Source organism: Oryx dammah, unplaced genomic scaffold, assembly GCF_014754425.2.
Source record: "Oryx dammah isolate SB20612 unplaced genomic scaffold, SCBI_Odam_1.1 HiC_scaffold_14, whole genome shotgun sequence".
NCBI classification, from domain to species: domain Eukaryota; kingdom Metazoa; phylum Chordata; class Mammalia; order Artiodactyla; family Bovidae; genus Oryx; species Oryx dammah.
In genome coordinates, this window is record NW_024070198.1 from 12,531,524 (window position 1) to 12,545,959 (window position 14,436).

The following is a 14,436-nucleotide window of genomic DNA, read 5'->3' on the forward strand; positions in this document are numbered from 1 at the left end:
GGCCGCCGCCGCTGCCGCCGCCTCGCGCTCCAGCCGCCCGGCCCGACATGAGTGAAGCGGATCGAGTGCCCTCGCCCGCCGCGCCGCCGGCGGTGGCGGCGACTGCGCCCGAGGAGAAGAAAGGGAAGGAACCCGAGCGTGAGAAGCTGCCGCCCATCGTGTCGGCGGGCGCCAGTGCCCCTGCGGTAGGTGCCGGGCGGGGGCCGCGGGGCGCCCCGACGGCCGGTCGCGACGGGGGGCGAGGGGCGCCCGGGGACCCGCTTCTCCTCCAGGGAGCCCCGGCCCCGCCCGGGGAGAAGCGCTCAGGCTTGCCCTTCCTCGGGCTGAAATCGAGGAGTTGTGTCTCGGGGACAGCCGCGATCATTTCTCGAGCTGCACCTTCCACCCCGGGGGGAATGCCGGGGTGGCCGAGTCAGCTGGCTGTTTTCGGTCATTTTCGGGTTTGGGGGCTTCCCTCTTTCTCTAAGGAAATGACCAGCATTTTGGAGTCCCCCGTCTCTTGAATGAGGATAAGGTGTCAGGCAGGCGGGAGTGGGTTTTCCGCTGAGCCGTCTGCCTGCCGTGGGAGAGCGAAGATTTCTCCCCTTTTCTTCGCTTTTTCTTTCCGTTCCCCCTTCAGATTGAACAGGCTCTGAGGCGAGTTTCCACTTAATTGTGACCTTTCGGTTGCTGTCAGGATAGTGGGAGGTAGATGTCTCGGTGATGGGTTTTCTTTTTCATATGGTACAGACGTGTGACGTAAGGTGGGGAAGCTTTTTTAACCTTATATTTAAACTCAAGGGATGTAAGCTTCTCGGGGATGATTTCCCAGCTGGATTTTCTTAAGGATTATTTGGAGAGCGCTTTCAGGCTTCAAACTACAGACTGCCAGATGATGTAATGGGACAGCCCCTCTTCCCTACTTTTACTGGTGGTTATGACTGTTTACTTTGGAGCGCGCACACACACACACAATTAACCTCTAATTTTTTAGATTTTTTCATTTGATCCCATATTTATATACTTCTTGAAACTTCAGTACATTTAAAGAGCATGACTTATGCAGCTTGTGTGACAAAACAGTAAAAGTTTAGAGAACATGATACATTTTCCTTATTCCTGGTTGCAATTCATTTCCTAAAACCTCCCTCTTAAATGACTAAGAACTTACTAAAATAGCTAACTCTAATTTAAAATGTTATAGAAATAACATTTGATTCAGTAGGTTTTTTGGAAAATGTCTAAGGATTGTGATAACTGAAAATTGTTAGAACGCGCACCATACCTTAAATCACAGCAAAGTGTAGACAGACACTTAAAAAAAAAAATACTACAGTTGATTGGTAAATTGGAGTTGCAGGTAGAAATTACTTTGGGAAATGCTTTGAAGGAATTTGTCACTCAGCTGCTTATAGACCCAGTTCTTGCTGTTGATTTCCTGGGCTTTTGGAGCTTATCTGGGATGTTCTTAACTGGCAAATAGTATTTCAGCAGTTTATTTCTAAGTCAGTTTAAAACAATGAATGCATGCACGCTTATACGAACAGTTGTGTTAATCGGTTTAGGTCCTGAAGTAAGGACACTTCCCAAAACTTATTTATTTCTGTGTAATTGAAAAATCAAAGGCTTGAAATAAAAACTTGGAGAAATTGATACAGTGTGGACATAGGTCTACAGACTGTTATCTTCAGGGGCTTTGAAATTGAGAGTTCTTTGGATTTTAGAAAGTTAATTTATATATATCATGTATACTCTCCACAGTGGGGTCCTGGCCAGTTCCTCATAATTAAGCATACTAATAACTCTGCAGTGAAAAGTGTGGGTTGTTCACACTAAATGAGATAAGGTCTATCAGTAGCTTCCTATCAGTTCAGCTCAGGTTGGATTGTCAAAAAGTTCAGTTCAGGTACATGTTTAATTACCAAATAAGCTCTTTCAGTATTAAGAGCTTAGAGGATTTCATAAGTGTAAACAAAGGAATATGGGCTTGTACTGCTGGACAGACAGAAAAACAGAGTTCAGAAAGTTTGTTGAGATCTTGAATAAAACCTTGAAAAAACAGGTTAAATTAGAAGAGGATAAGAATGAAGACTTGAGATTTTTGAAGGCAATTTCTGGTGCCTTACACGCAGAGTGGGTAACATTGTTTTTTGTGTGTGTTTTAATGACAGGTTTTTGTTTTTTTAATGACATTCAGAATTTCAGACTCTTTGAAATGATAGAGTTTATCATTAGCTCTGAGGTTTTGAGTCACGTCAGGCGAGAAAAGGAGTTCTCAGGTTTTGCAGCAAGAGTTAGGAGAGCAAGGGGGAAGATGAGAAACTTAGCCAGTAATGAAGATACTTGGTGTGTATTTGTTAAAGAGAGATTTCTAGAGCTGGAATTCTGAGTGATAGCAGTGAAAGGCCTTAGTCAAGAAAATGTGCGCTTGAGCCTCCTGAGGGCGAGAAAGCCAGGCAGCCTGGATGACGTCCAAGCTCACCAGTATAGATGGGAAAGCCTTTGTGTGGGGGACAGGGAAAGACAGCTTGTGGCCTGCTTGGTTCTTTTTCAGCTTCCATGTGGATCAAATAGAGCTTCTGGAGGTTTGCTTAGGAAGCTGAGTAATATCAATAACTTATCTTTTTGAGCTATTTTAGTGATGCTTACTTTTTGCTCCAGGTTAACAGCTCTGTCTCTGTTGCTTGAGTTTATGACTCAATTACCGTAACCAGTACTGACATTTTCCAGAAATCACCGTATTACATTTTTATGAGAGTTTGGAAATAATTTGGAGTGACAGCTCCCTAAAATAAGTAGAAGGCCAGGTTATGATGACCCTGATTACACTTGAAGAGGTGGGACTGTATCCTAGAAATTTTTTTTTAAAGGTGCAGGAGTGGGATTGAGGGTGCTGGAAAAACAACCCTAAAGTGATTGATCCTACAACTTCCTAAGCATGCAGGAAGTCCATTCCAGCCAGGAGGTGCCTAACACACAAACCCAACTGACCACCAGGATCCCTTGGTAGCTTGGTGAAGTCCAGGTTCCTAGATCTCACCTTTGCTCACCGGTTCTCAACTTCTGCTGCACGGGGGAATGGGGACTTTTGAAGTCATCATTGCTCAGGCCCAGATGCAGGCCAGTTAGATCAATTCTGGGAGTGGAGCTCAGGCACCTATTTTTTTTTTTTTTTTAATTCTCAGGTGTAGCTAAGGTTGAAAATTGATGCTCTGTGTACTGAATTAAAAGTTCCTTGGAGTCTGTATTTTAGCTACACTGCCCCAAGTCTGCTTAGTTTGTGGAGCAGCATTTGAAATGGAATAGTCAAAGGTACAGGTTAAGTGAATAAGGCACAACAGAAATCAGGTGTAGTGGGGAATTGAGAGAAATGGCAGTTAAGGTGGTTCCTAGTTAGAGTGGCTCAAGGGCCCAAGATAGAGCCCTCAGAAGCCTGTCAGTGTTTGGGGTTTGGCCTTGCTGCTGTGGAGAAGTGATGCAGGCCCAGAGAGCCAGGGGGAGTAGAATATACGAAGGACTGATGCTGTGAGTATTTACTGAAGTTGACAGATTGGACTGGAGAAGAGTATTATAAATTAGTTGCTGATGTAATATGGAAGTTAGAAAAAATTGGTGAATAGGGAAGGAGAAAAGGGTCAAAAGAAGAGCAAATAGTAGTGATAAGTGAAGATGAGTCTGTCTACTTCATCATTTAAATCGTGTGAGAAGAGAAGGGGAGATTCTTCATGGCATAGGTTTATGGAAAATGAAGTGGGTTCAAGAAAGAGCTGCTGCTGCTAAGTCACTTCAGTCATGTCTGACTCTCTGTGACCCCATAGACGACAGCCCACCAGGCCCCGCCATCCCTGGGATTCTCCAGGCAAGAACACTGGAGTGGGTTGCCACTTCCTTCTCCAATGCATGAAAGTGAAAAGTGAAAGTGAAGTCGCTCAGTCGTGTCCGACTCTTCGCGACCCCATGGACTGCAGCCTACTAGGCTCCTCCATCCATGGGATTTTCCAGGCAAGAGTACTGGAGTGGGGTGCCATTGCCTTCTCCGAAAGAAAGAACTAGACTTTACTCAGGTCAGGGCAGTGAAGGGAAATGGAGGAAATCAGTTGAGGATGGAAAGGGAAAGTTTGCCCACAGTGAAGGTCAGGAAATTTGTCAAGTAGGGGGATGGTGAGAGCAAGTCTTGATGTATGTGGAGAGGATTTGGTAGGAAGTCCAGTAATAAAAATGAGAAGTTTGTACAGGTTTTATCAGGGGTGTGTCACCTGGCTTGATGGATCCGCTGGGCCACAATGTAACTACCAGTTATTGAACCTCTATTATGTTTAGCTTTGGGCTAGATGCTACAGAAAACGCAAAATTTTAAAAAGAAAAATAGATTCCTGCCTCAGGGTAGGCAGAGCTAACGCAGGAAAACCCAACAAAGCAAAGCAATGTGTAAAAGCCACCATGTGCCATAAAAACAATTTGCGCTCTAGGAGGTCAGAGAAAGGAAATCAGTGCGTGCAGAACTGTGAAGAAAGGCCTTCAAGCAGCGGTAATTATTTAAGCTGGCTGGCCATTGAAGGGTGATAGGATTTGGATGGGCAAAAGCAAGTGGGAAAAGAACGTGAACAAGGCTTAAAGGGAAGAATTAGGGAGTAATAAAGTCAACCCAATGGAAGCATGCTGGCAACTTGTGGGAGGTAAATGAGATTGCATGGGGGCTGGACCAGATCAGCAGGCAGGGAAGTTGGGACTTTTTTTTTTTCTGTGCTTCACAGGAAACCATTGGAGTTTCTTAAATAAAGGAACAACAGAATGAAATTAGTGGAAGTGGTTAGAGGTAGTTAGACTGGAGGAGGGAGGAGAAAGAGGGCAAAGAAGGAGCTTTGCAGTTCATACAAGAGACGATGGAGCATCCACTGGGGTCAAGGCCATGTGATAAGGTGTAAGGGATGGAAGAATCCCTACAAAGTGGAATCTAGTGGAATGAAAGAGAAGACTAATAAAGGAAAAGAATTCTAAAGTTTGCAGATGAATTCTCTCAGAGGAAAACATTTACATAAAAAGGCAGTCCAGCCAACAGCATTCCAAATAAACATATATATGTGTGAACTTTGATAAAACTTGCCCATCTAGGTGTTTGAAAGAGTCTTATTTTTGGAAAATCTTGTACCTTTCTCAAGAGTTGAGATAGGGAAGAGTAGAGGTTGTTGTAGTGAAGATGTCTTAAGCAATTTAATAAACCACAGGTGTATCATGTATCCATATGTGAAATACATATAAATAATACAAACGATTGCTGCTGCTGCTAAGTTGCTTCAGTCGTGTCCGACTCGACTCTGTGCGACCCCATAGACAGCAACCCACCAGGCCCCGCCTTCCCTGGGATTCTCCAGGCAAGAACACTGGAGTGGGTTGCCATTTCCTTCTCCAATGCAGGAAAGTGAAAAGTGAAAGGAAAGACGCTCAGTTGTATCCAACTCTTAGCAACCCATGGACTGCAGCCTACCAGGCTCCTCCATCCATGGGATTTTCCAGGCAAGAGTACTGGGGTGGGTCGCCATTGCCTTCTCCGATTGCTACTATTTATTTAGTACCTTTTCTGTGCTAAGCATTGTCCACATGTCTCTCATCTAGTCAGTTAGTTCAACCAAAATTCATCACCAACCACTTGATCATTCTAATCATGAGGAAGATTCTGTTCCCAGTTCACACAGACAGGAATCTTAGAGTCAGGTTACATATAGTATACCTTGCCAGAGGGTAAAATGGCTGGTAAGGGGGCAGAACTCGGTTTCAGCTGAGACTTTTCTCACTCAAAACAAACAAACAAAAACACCCATGCTCTTTCCCTTACTCCATGTACTGTCTGTGGTCAGGGTCCATGTGGTTCAGAGAACCCCCACCTATAGCAGTATTTCTTAGATTAGAAAAGAGGATGTGGTCCAGTGACAAATCTGTTCAAAGCCTTGTTACTAGAGATAGAACTATTTAGGAGAGAAATATGTATCTGATAATATCAGTTTTCATTATGTTATTAATGTATCATTAAATTCCTTGTAAAATAAAGCAGTCTCATTAAAGAAGTGATCAGAGAGACTTAAGACACAGAAAGGGAGGGCTGTAGCTATATAAATACTTAGCCAGAGTGTGTTTAATTTTGAGTGACTTTTAAAAAAAGTCGTTTGTCCACTTTTTTTTTTTTTTTTAAACTTTGAAGCCATATTATAGTTGCCTGCTTATCCCTTGCATAATTAGTTCAGGGTGTTAGGACACAAATAATTTGACTGTATTTAACAACTGAAGAAAAATGGTCATTGTAAGTTATGAACCAGAGAACTTCTCAAGGTGTCCAGTATGTTGTTATTTAGTTAGGGTGTGTCCAGCCCTCTGCAAGGCCATGGACTGTAGCCCTCCAGGCTCCTCTGTCCATGGGATTTCCCAGGTGAGAATACTGGAGTGGGTTGCCATTTCCTTCTCCAGGGGATCTTCCTGACCCAGGAATTGAACCTGAGTCTTTTGCGTTGGCAGGCAGATTCTTTACCACTGAGCCACAAGGGAAGCTGGTCCAATATGATACTGCCTTGCTATTTGTAGCTCCCTTTCTAATCTGTCCGGTGGCTATGGTACTTCCCTTTACAACCTTTTCTGTGGATATCACCTGTATTACTCTGTAGATATTACCGATGCACCTCCCTCCTCTTCCTGCACTCCACACACATGCTCACATACATGCCCTCTGAATTAAAAGGTATCCTGCACTCTCTGAAGTCTTCAGGGCTGGGGTATTCCTGGGTTCAGAAGAATTTTTTTGAAAGGGAAAAGTAATGGCTTCAGGGGTACTGCTGGTGTCCCAGGGTAGCAGCTTATTTTGGCATATTGTTTGGAAATTAATTTGCTTATATTTACTTGAATTGAGGAAGAGAGAGTAGAGAAAGATCAACAGAATATGAATAAGGAAGTGGGTGGAGCTGAGAAACCTCTGGAAATTTTGTGTTTTTCTACATTTATTATGAGGATACCTTCTTGCACTTTAAAAATGTTAGACTGCTGAACCTTATATGAATAACTAGTTGTTGCTAAGTTGATATTTATAACTTGCTAACAGTTTAGTAAGCAGTCAAGAAACATTTTGAGGGGAATAATTATAATAGATGAATGTGCCTTTTAAAAATATAAATTATTGAAATTTTACTAATTCAGCTTAATTGAAAAATCAGTCTGAAGTTTGAACATAGTCATTAAAGAAAACTTTGTTTCAAATTAACTTGGTTTTGATCCTTTTAAAAAAAAAACAATAAATTGAGAATTGTGAGTTCATCAAATCACACAGTTTAAAAGTAGCATTTTGCTGTATAAGGGTAATCTTTTGGTATTACTTTTTTTCCCTATGTTGTAAAATAATAAAATCTCCCAAGACACGGTGCCTTCCTGATAAGCAAACACTGAAATTTCTGAGCTTCATGACTAACACTTCTTTATATCAAGTAGGGTTAATTTTCAGTTATCTATAAGATCAAATGCATTGTAATTTTTTTGGTGTTAAACTTTTGTTTCAGAATCCCCATCCTTCCTAGTCTCCCTTGAAAGTTGTGGTTTATATCACTTAAAGAAAACAGTTCATCTTGTGTTGGTGCCTTTTAGTTGGGGGGAGGAAGGTTCACACCTTGAGAGGAGCCAACTTTTCACATCTTAATAGAAGGAGGTAGAGCACTGATTTTATAACCCAGCATCCTAATAGGGAACTGTGAAAAAACGTACAAAAAAGAAAAGCAACATCTTTTTACCTGGGAACAGGGCCTAAAATAGTCTCCTTTGTTAGACCCTAAATACAGTTGAGGCCTCTCATCTGGTGTGGCCCTAACAGGTAGTTTAGGTCAGTTTATTTTAAAAGTTAGTAAAGCAAAGTATAGTCAATTTAAGGGCTTCCCTGGTGACACTGTTTTAACTTAAAACATATAAATGTACTTTGTTCACCAGTCTTCTGATGCAGAAACCTTTGCTCAGTATCTCAGGAAGCCATTCAGTCTTTTGTAGGTTTTTTCTGTGTATCATAGGTATTCCGTGTACTCATAAGACTGAAGGATCCCTGCTTTATATTAGGAGCACTGAATGTATTGCCAGGCTTCCCAGGTGGCACGAATGGTAAAGAACCCCCCTGCCAGTGCAGGAGACATAAGAGACGAGGGTTCAATCCCTGGGTCAGAAAGATCTCCTGGAGGAGGGCATGGCCACCCACTCGAGTATTCTTGGCTGGAGAGTCCCATGGAAAGAGGAGCTGGGCAGGCTATAGGCCATACTCAGAGTCAGACACTACTGAACCAACCTGGCACACACAATATGTTGCCAAACTATTTACTTTAGGGTTTGAAAAATAAATTTCATTGAGGTGTGGCCAAAAGTGTAGAAATTGCCATTGTCTCTGTATGCATATCTGAAATGACCAAAGCAAGAAACTCAGATTTTATTCCTTCAGATATCTTTGATTCTTCTTCTACATATTATACCATGTTTACATTTGCTACATCAGATCTTTTTCTCCAGAATGATGCAGAGAAATGACGAATCAAAATAATAATTCTGTCCTGTTTCCTGAGATGGTATGTTGGATTGGATCTAGTTTAGGAAAATATGTTTTCATTTATATCAGCTCTGTCCAGTAGAAATAAAATGTGAACCACATATGTAATTTTAATGTTTCTAATAGCTAATTAAAGATAATAAAAAGAGGTAAAATAAAATTTAATAGCATATTTCTTAATCCAGTGTATCCAGAAACGTAACCACTTCAACATTTAATCACTATGGACACTTAATGAGATATTTTACCTCTTTTTCATACTAAGTCTTTGAAAACTGTGTATTTTACACTTACTGGCACATTTCAAGTTCTCCACAGCCACGTGTGGCAAATGCTTGTATTAGAGCAGATGTAAATGTTGTCTTCTTGTTCTCCCAAGATTTCTTAGATTCATTCTCCGTGCTGATTACTGCTTATTTCTACCATAGCAGTCCTCAACATGTGACCCTCAGTATCCTTTAAGATGTCCATGATGGTAGGATGTTATTTGTGTTGTTTTGTTCTCACTCCTTCTCTCTAGTGTACAGTGTAGTTTTCTGTGCGACAGATGATATTGCAACAAATTGAATGCAAAAACAAATATAAAAATCGTTTTGCAAAAGGTAAACCATGTCACTCTTCCCATTGATTTTTGTTTGTTGGGAAAATAGTTGTTGTCCGTTAAGTGGATTTATTGGTATTTAAACAGGAATGAGTACATACGTATAATAATTTTTAAGAATGGAAAGAGGTCCTGAAACCAGAAAGTTTGAAAACCACTATGCTAATGTATCTAGAACTTCCTTTGTATTATTACCATTCGTGCTTTTTGTTCTGTATTACCGATGACAGGTATTCCACATAAGTGGATTTCCCAGCTAGCCAGGTGTTCTTAGACATTTTAGAATACCCGTTTATTTACTGCATGAAGCATTTTCTGAAATCTGTACATCCCTTCTCAAATAAAAGCTACTGAACATGATTTAACATATGCTGGTGAGTGGATCCTGCATGACAAATTTGTGTCACCAGCCAAACGAGACGGCTCTATGGAGAATCCATCTACCTGTGCGTTTGTGTGTGTTATCTCTATAGTAAATAAAACTTCTGCCAATCTGACCTATGTAATAGCTAGAATACAGCATTAATTTTCACTTGCTACGGTGTAAAATGCTAACATATCCAGCTGTTTGCGAAGTTGGTAGTTTAAAATATGTTTGCCTTTCAGTCGCTAAGTCATGTCCAACTCTTTGTGACCACATAGACTGCAGCATGCCAGGCTCCTCTGTGCTCCACCATCTCCAAGAGTTTGCTCAAGTTCATGTCCATTGAGTCGGTGATACTATCTAACCATCTCATCTTCTGTCCCCCTCTTCTCCTGCGGGGGACTGCCCATGATAGGGTTAAGTCCTGGGAGCTGCCTGGCTGATTGCCTCGCCTAAGGCTTTGTTCCTTAGCTCTCTGTCCCACCCCTCCTTAAAATAAATAAATAAATAAATAAATAAATAAATAAAGAAGGGGGAGCTGCGGGAGACTGCCCGTAATGGGTTAAGTCTTGGGAGCTGCTTGGCGTGTTTGCTAAGCCCTAAGGCCTGTTCCTTAAGCGCCCTATCCCGCCTCTCCTAAGAATGTCATCATGACCTTATGGCTCCAGAAGGTCTAGCAGCAGCTGCACTTCAAGGACAAGTACTCCTTAAACAATGTTGGGTTTGAAGATTGTCTTGTAAATATTAGCCCTCTGATATGTGCCAGGAGTCACGTATATTTTCTTATAAAAACTCTCCTCAATAAACGAAGGCATCAGCCATCAGCCATCAGCTGTGTTGGTCTGATCCTCTCAACCCCATCTTTCTGTCTCCTTTTTTTTCTCAGCGATCGAGCTCCGTTTCTCGTGACTCCCGGGTGGGGAAAAAACCTTGCAGTGCTGGCCGCGGCATTCTCCTCCTGCCCTCAATCTTTCCCAGCTTTGGGGTCTTTTCCAGTGAATCAGCTCTTCACCTCAGGTGGCTGAAGAATTGGAGCTTCAGCATCAGCCCTTCCAATGAATATTCAGGGTTGATTTCCTTTAGGATTGACTGGTTTGATCTCCTTTCTGTCCGAGTGACTCTCAAGAGTTTCCTCCAGCACCACAATTCAAAAGGATCACTTCTTTAGCGCTCAGCCTTCTATATGGTCCAGCTCTCACATCCTTTTAGGACTACTGGAAAAACCTTAGCTTTGACTATATGGACCTTTGTCAGTAAAGGGATGTCCCTTTGAATATGCTGTCTAGGTTTGTCATAGCTTTTCTTCCAAGGAGCAAGCATCTTTTAATTTCATAGCTGCAATCACTGTCTGCAGTGATTTTGGAACCCAAGAAAATAAAATCTGTCGCTACTTCCACTTTTTCTCCATCTATTTGCTGTGAAGTGATGGCACTGGATGCCATGATCTTAGCTTTTTAATGTTGAGTTTCAAGCCAGGTTTTTCACTGTCCTCTTTCACCCTCATCAAGAGGCTCTTTAGTTCCTCTGCAATTTCTGCCATTAGAGTGGTATCATCTGCATATATGATGTTGCTGATATTTCTCCCGGCAATCTTGATTCCAGTTTGTGATTCATCCAACCCCACATTTCGCATGATGTACTCTGCATAGAAGTTAAATAAGCAGGGAGACAATATGCAGCCTTGGCGTACTCCTTTCCCAGTTTTGAGCCAGTTAGTTGTTCCATGTCTGGTTCTAACTGTTGCATCTTGACCTGCATATATGTTTCTCAGGAGAAAGGTACGGTGGTCTGGTATTCCCATCTCTAAGAATTTTCCACCGTTGTGATCCACACAGTCAAAGGCTTTAGCATAAATGGTCAATGGATGTTAGGAATAATTAATTTTGTAAACAGTACAAAATAATTGTGTATACAATTTAAATATTTCACCTCAAAGATATATAGTGAGAGATACATATAGTGAGAAATATAGTGAGATATTTTGGTTTTAAAAAGTGTTTCATGATGGAACAGCTGCTGCTGCTGCTGCTAAGTCGCTTCAGTCGTGTCCGACTCCGTGCGACCCCATAGACAGCAGCCCACCAGTCTCCGCCGTCCCTGGGATTCTCCAGGCAAGAACACTGGAGTGGGTTGCCATTGCCTTCTCCTCACGATGGAAAGAGCCAGCAGTTATTCTTTTACCAAAGACTGGTTTAGGAAATGCCCAGTGGTTAGGGCTCAGCCACTTCCACTACAGGAGGCACAGGTTCAATCCATTGTCAGGAAACCATGACCCCACATGCTGTGCAGTGTGACCAAAAAAAAAGAGTGGCTTAGGATGTGAATGAAAATGTTTTATATTCTAAGGCAGCTTTCGGTGGAATAGTAGATGACCAAAGTAAATTTTGTCAGAATTCTGAATATAAAAAGAACTTGGTATTCAATATAAAATATAAAAGCTGTGATGGAAAACCATGAGTATCCTTCTTATCGACCTCTAATAGAAAAATATGATAAATCAGACATTTAACTCAGATGTTGTCTGCTGCTGCTAAGTCGCGTCAGTCGTGTCCGACTCTGTGCAACCCCATAGACAGCAGCCCACCAGGCTCCCCCATCCCTGGGATTCTCCAGGCAAGAACACTGGAGTAGGGTGCCATTTCCTTCTCCAATGCATGAAAGTGAAAAGTGAAAGTGAAGTCGCTCAGTTGTGTCCGACTCTTAGCGACCCCATGGACTGCAGCCCACCAGGCTCCTCCATCCACGGGATTCTCCAGGCAAGAGTACTGGAGCAGGGTGCCACTGCCTTCTCTGAGCAGATGTAGTCTGTTCCTCAGTAAATGTTGAAAGTAGGAGCTCATGTATTAAAATTTAAAATAAGGTCAACAGGATTTAATCATAGATTAACAGGGAAAAACAGGTATTCCATTTAATTTAATTCTATTTAATTTTTTGAAATTATATTTAATTTCTTGAAACTGTTATAATCTTACATATCATCTGTGTGATTATATAGTCAAAAAGACCATTGAGGTCTATGTTAGCTGCTTGAAAGAAGTATGTTCATTGATTAGTTTTGCAATTACCACATAAAATTTTTCTGCTGTTTGTTAAACTCATGGTCAGCCTCTACCTAGAGAGCCAAGTCTTATTTATTACACCAGGTGTATTTTGAGTTTTTCTCCTCAATGAATTCTCAGCGTCTCTTTCCCCCTGTGTTCCCTATTTGTACTTCTTCTTCCTCTGTAACAGCTGGTTGGGTATCCTGCTACTATCTATTCTTCAACACATGCAGCCCACTGTTTGCAGGCTGGCCACATTCCAGGATGTCATCTCTAGTGTGGTACTTACTTAGGACTCATAGACAGCAGTTGCTCATAGACAAAACTCCTCGGGAAACCAGATGTAATAACGGTGGTAGATCCAGTTCTTAGAAGACTTGTAATGCTCCCTAACCTTAAATTTACTCATGTCCTGTTAGCACTCAATAGCATCTGGATTCTCTAGTTTTTAATCAGTTTACCATCAAACAACATGCGACCATGCGTTCTCATGGAAGTATTAGGCTATGGGAAGGTTTCTCTTGTGCAAGCTAGTGTGGGGGCAACTGCTATTTTGAGAGTTTGTTCTTATTTATCTGTAGTACACTGTCAACCTGTGAAATTGTCCATGATTTATTTCCTGTCATCTCAAGTGTGAAGTATCAAGGGCACAGTCATCTTATAAGCAAGAGACTTATTAGACCAAGGATTTTTTTTTCTCATGGTAAGCTTTTTTGATCACAAGGAACAGAAAATCAGGCCGTATATGCCTCCTTTTGGGAAAGGGGGATTTATGGAAGTAACATACATAGATAGAACCAGAAAGCAGGCAGGAACAGAGACCAGCTGCTCTCTGTGCGCGTGCTCTTCTCTCATTCTTGGCCGCTTGCTCTCTTCCGTATTCCTCCATCTGAAATCTGGAAAGACCTTCTCTGACTGACATATTAGGAAGCATCAGTGTCCTGTATGCCAGGCTACCCAGTGGGTGACCACCCGAGCGACAGATGGCTGCCTTTTGGTGGAGCGCCTGTCTCTGCTCCAATCTGTGGCCTTTGCTGCACAAAGAATAGCAGTAATGTTCTGAGGTCGATAGACGCGACCCCTGGATTTGGCAGCCATGATAACATGCTCAGTGTATCTTCCCTCACATCTTTGTACCCTTCCATAAAGCTTCTGGACAGAGCAAATCCTACTCAGTGCGTTCAGCTCCTGACTTCCCATGTGTTTGCCAAACTATTTCATACAGTTTCTGCCACCAGCAGTGGCAGTTTCTCCCCAGAATCTGTTGTCTCCTTTGTCCCCAAGATTTCACAGCTGCTCATGCTAGTAGGCACACTTTAGACCTAGCCACTGTTCGTTATTCAGCATTGCTGACCACTTTTTTCTCCGTGATCCTTCCTTCATTTTTAACACATGATCTTCTCTTAGATTTCTTATCTTTTTTGGTCATTCATTCTTCATGTTCTTTGTAAGCTCATGTCATATTTGCCAGTGTTTCCATGGTTTTGCCCTTCTAGTTTTGCATAGCATAATGATAACCCTGTCAGCTAGAAAAATTACATTATTTTGGCATGAGACACATACTTTTGCCTAGTGACCACTGGTTCCTTTTCTAGTCATTCCACAAATACATTTATATAACCCAGTCTAGAATTTTCTTCAGTTCTTCAGTTCGGTTGCTCAGTCGTGTCTGACTCTTTGCAACCCCATGGACTGCAGCACGCCGGGCCTCCCTGTATATCAACAACTCCCAGAGTTTACTCAAACTCATGTCCATTGAGTCGGTGATGCCATCTAACCATCTCATCCTCTGTCATCCTCTTCTCCCGCTTTCAGTCTTTCCCAGCATCAGGGTCTTTGCCAGTGAGTCAGTTCTTCCCCTCAGGTGGCCTAAGTATTGAAGCTTCAGCTTCAG

The 14,436-nt window shown here is 42.1% G+C and overlaps 1 protein-coding gene across 1 annotated transcript in view; it reads left to right on the top strand.

The window, feature by feature from the left end:
- The first annotated feature begins 19 nt into the window (after positions 1-19).
- HECTD2 (HECT domain E3 ubiquitin protein ligase 2) overlaps positions 20-14,436 on the top strand; it is a 73,967-nt gene continuing 59,550 nt past the window's right edge. Inside the window, exon 1 of the mRNA XM_040254511.1 lies at positions 20-185. Coding sequence (XP_040110445.1) covers positions 48-185 — 138 coding nt within the window. The 5' untranslated portion in view covers positions 20-47. The remainder of the gene's footprint in view (positions 186-14,436) is intronic.